Raw genomic sequence first — 3,895 nt, forward strand, 5'->3', positions numbered from 1 at the left:
TTTATATCTGATAATTTTGGTATTTAATTACTTCATCATCCTCATAGTTGTTGTTGCTAAGATTTCATTATTTATAAGAATGCTATTTTATTTGTTGTATTAAGAGTGCTCTCTGGATTCCTGATCTGTTATGTGATAAAATTTTCCAATAGGCGATTCATTGGTCCTGATGATAGTTTATGGGTCTTCAATTATTTGGCTGTATCCATTTGACAAGTAATTGTTTATGTGTGAAGGGTGGTTAATCCTCTCTTCCCAAGTCAGGTGGAGGTGTTGCCTCACTGAGCTATTCTCATTGACCCTTGGGTTTATTCTTTCTGACCATTGTCTTCAGATTTAGTTTGTTAGTAGTAGCCTGTCTGAACTTCAGTGATTCTATCTGCTGAGGAAAATTGTTGCACTAACCTATTAGGTTAATGGTTAATTGTGGTTTATAGCCACATACTTGACCTTATTTGTTTTACCATTTATCTATCTGTAAGTAGATTTTAAGATTGAGATAGTTGATTATGATGTTACTTTCAAATCATTTATATTATGAAGAATTGTAACATAATTTTTATCAACTATTAATTGTGCTATTAATCTTTTGGTTGACAGGTTAGCAATGTGGTCGTCGCAGGGCTCAGCGCAACCTGCTCCACAGCAGCAGCACCAGCAGCAACAGCGCACTCTTGGGCTGACATCAGCCATCACACTTGCTGGTCCCAAGCCTATCGATTACCAGAAGACTAATGAACTTATAGAGACTCTTAAACCGTACAATGTTATGGAAACTGAGGAAGAACTCAACCACAGGTAATATCTTTATCCGGATTTTTCTTCTAGATTTTATTGCAATCAGTTTTGAAAATCTGTAATGGTACTTGTAACTAACTTTTATTCGATATTAATAGATATCAGTACATTTAATAGTTGCATCGTATTTGCCAAAACACATTCACAAAGTGAGTGAAGAATTCTCGTCATTTGGAAAGAAATTTTTATTTTTAAATAACTCTTAGGAACTTATAAATACACTGAGCTCTTTTAGAGGATATATCTTAGCAAAGTTACTCTGCCTTATAATAGGTTTTTTTTTTTAGTTCATTATTGGAGCAAAAGACACTCAAAGCAGTCTTTGGCCTGCTCAACTCCTATTCCCTAGTCCACCCTGTCGATAGCTTACCTGAGGGAGAGTTCTGATGCTACCCTTCCATCTCTCCTTAGATCACTAGATTGTGGCATTATTCCATCAGGTTTTCACAATACTATCTTCTGACCATCCTCTCCTCATCCATACTGATTACATGGCACGACCATCTATATTCTATTTTTTGCTCTCTTACGAATTAGAAAATACACAGATTGTTACATAGTATATAAAGCTCATTATTTTTTTTATAGTAGGTAGCTTTAAAGGTATTAAGCACTGAATAAATAATAAAGACAGATTTTAAGTTTTTTTTACAAAATAAACTTCTGGTGGCTGGTTCAGAATAGTCCTATATCTACTTTAATATTCTCTTTCTCTATTTCAGCTGATAATGTTTCTGTCAATCTTCAAGCAGTTAGCTCACATATTTCTGAACATACCTGTCTAAAGCATTAATCGCTGCTTGTCTTGTATTACCGTCATCTCTTACAATAATCTTCAAGCAGTTAGCTCATCTAGAATTTATATGTTCTAATTAATGATCTTATCCTATATATTAGCTTTTCACACTTATTATTTTTATGTTTAAACTATACATCTTCTATCTTGAACATTTCAGCATCACTATTAGTTTTTATTTCAAATTGTTTCATTAAGTAGGTGTACACATTGACTCGGTAATATTTGGAAACATATTTTATCTAAATTTGGAAGGGCAGCTAAGTCTTTGTCTATCGTACTTGCAAATTGGGGTTCGGACCCTAGAAAAGTTATTTAAGCTCCATGTTGTGTTGCATATTGTTCTTTATGATCTTAGAAAGCTACTTGGAAAAATAGACATTTTTGAAACTCAATCATTTAAATTATTAAAATTCGAGCCAAGAAAATGAATCTTTTCGTGAGAATCATCTATAAAGTCTTTATGAAAAGTCTGTCTCACTGGTTAAGAATTATCATTATCTGTACCTTAGCACAGATTATTGAAGACCCTATTCATTTTTCTGGTTTAATTCTGTTTTTCTTTGTTTTGGCATTAGAGCAATCTGTTGAAGCTTTCTTCTCTTCCCTTCCTCATTCAACTTGTATAAGATTATATCAAATTTCTTAATTTATTTTATATTTACTTTTATATTCATGGGTAATAAGAGATTGATAATTATGTATTTTTAGGATGGAAATATTAAGCAAGTTGAACAGCCTGGTAAAGGAATGGATCAGAGAGGTGAGCATAAGTCGTAATATGCCTGAAAGTGTAGCTAACTCAGTCGGTGGCAAGATCTATACCTTTGGTTCATACCGCCTGGGCGTCCACCATAAGGGGGCTGATATTGATGCTCTCTGCGTTGCACCTAGGCATATCGACAGGTCTGATTACTTCACTTCATTCTTTGAAAAATTGAAGTTACATACGGAAGTAACTGATTTGAGGGTAAGCTTTTCCTAGCTATCTAACTAAATGTATCCAAACTTTCAGATAATTTACTTTAAAATACATGAGTTTCATTAATTTTAAATTATATTAATATGTTTGTGATTGATATTGTTACTTAATTTTGCATATATATTGAGCTCCAGATCATGATTTATAGTCAACTACAAGACAGTGTAGTCGGATTAACATATGGACTGCAGATTAGGTGCCATTCTCTTTGTAAAGGGGCTCCACAGATTTTTCTTACTGAAAGCTTTACTGCTTCAAAGAGATAATACTAATTAGCTTCCAGTGTAGGAGCTCATTCCTCCCCTCCCCCCGATTTCTCTTATCTCGTGAAATAGACTATAAATCTTCAGTTAAGTGTTGATATACATATAATATTGTGTAATTATATTAATCACAATTATGTTATTAATTGAATAAGTTAAAATTAATTGAATAGAATGAAATACACAATTCTTCAATGACATACAAGTATTCAGTGAATTTTCAATTTAATTTAATTCATAAATATATATACCCTTCTAGAATACTTATTTGATGTAAGAAAAAAAAGAGGATATTGCTAATTTATTCATACATCCATTATATAACTACATGTTTTATTTTTCTTACCAATTTAATTTTAGTAGCTATGAAAGTAGTAATCTATTTATTTTTTAAATTTTGTCTTATACTTTACTTGAAATGGTTAGATAAAGCTGTTCAGGATTCATGTGACTGTTCTAGTCCATCTCTGCATTAAAAATTTGTATCTGAATGTGTTGGAAGACACCATGGAAATTTAAGATTTAGATAGAGTGATATATGTTGTGTTTTTATTTGATATAACTTAGATGCAGTTATAAATTAATAACATTTAATTTTCAGGCAGTGGAAGAAGCATTTGTTCCTGTTATAAAGATGAATTTTGATGGTATTGAAATAGACATGTTATTCGCTAGACTTGCTCTAAAAGAAATACCTGATTCTATGGTAACTACCCTATTTAAATTATTATCACTATGGCTAAAATTAAATCATTATTTATTTAACTTTAACAAAATTATTATTTTAGGATCTCAAAGATGACATGTTGCTCAAGAATCTTGATCAGAAATGTGTAAGAAGTTTAAACGGCTGCAGGGTCACTGACGAAATACTTCGGTTAGTACCTGATATAGAAAATTTTCGCCTCACCCTTAGAACTATAAAGCTGTGGGCTAAAAGTAAGTTATAAAATTATTTTGTCATAATTATCTTTCTCTGACTATATGTGTTAGTCTAAATTAATCCCCCCTTATTGATGATTTCTTTGTATATTATTGTTGGTTATAAAACATAAT

General features: G+C 31.7%; 1 protein-coding gene across 1 annotated transcript in view; it reads left to right on the top strand.

The window, feature by feature from the left end:
- Window positions 1-3,895, top strand: part of LOC106684569 (poly(A) polymerase type 3) — a 37,984-nt gene that overhangs the window by 17,965 nt on the left and 16,124 nt on the right. Inside the window, exons 5-8 of the mRNA XM_067051419.1 lie at window positions 601-798; window positions 2,306-2,564; window positions 3,441-3,545; window positions 3,628-3,778. Of these exons, the coding sequence (XP_066907520.1) occupies window positions 601-798; window positions 2,306-2,564; window positions 3,441-3,545; window positions 3,628-3,778 (713 nt within the window). The remainder of the gene's footprint in view (window positions 1-600; window positions 799-2,305; window positions 2,565-3,440; window positions 3,546-3,627; window positions 3,779-3,895) is intronic.

This window comes from Halyomorpha halys, unplaced genomic scaffold (assembly GCF_000696795.3).
Source record: "Halyomorpha halys isolate HHAL.00 unplaced genomic scaffold, Hhal_1.1 Scaffold594.1, whole genome shotgun sequence".
NCBI classification, from domain to species: Eukaryota; Metazoa; Arthropoda; class Insecta; order Hemiptera; family Pentatomidae; genus Halyomorpha; species Halyomorpha halys.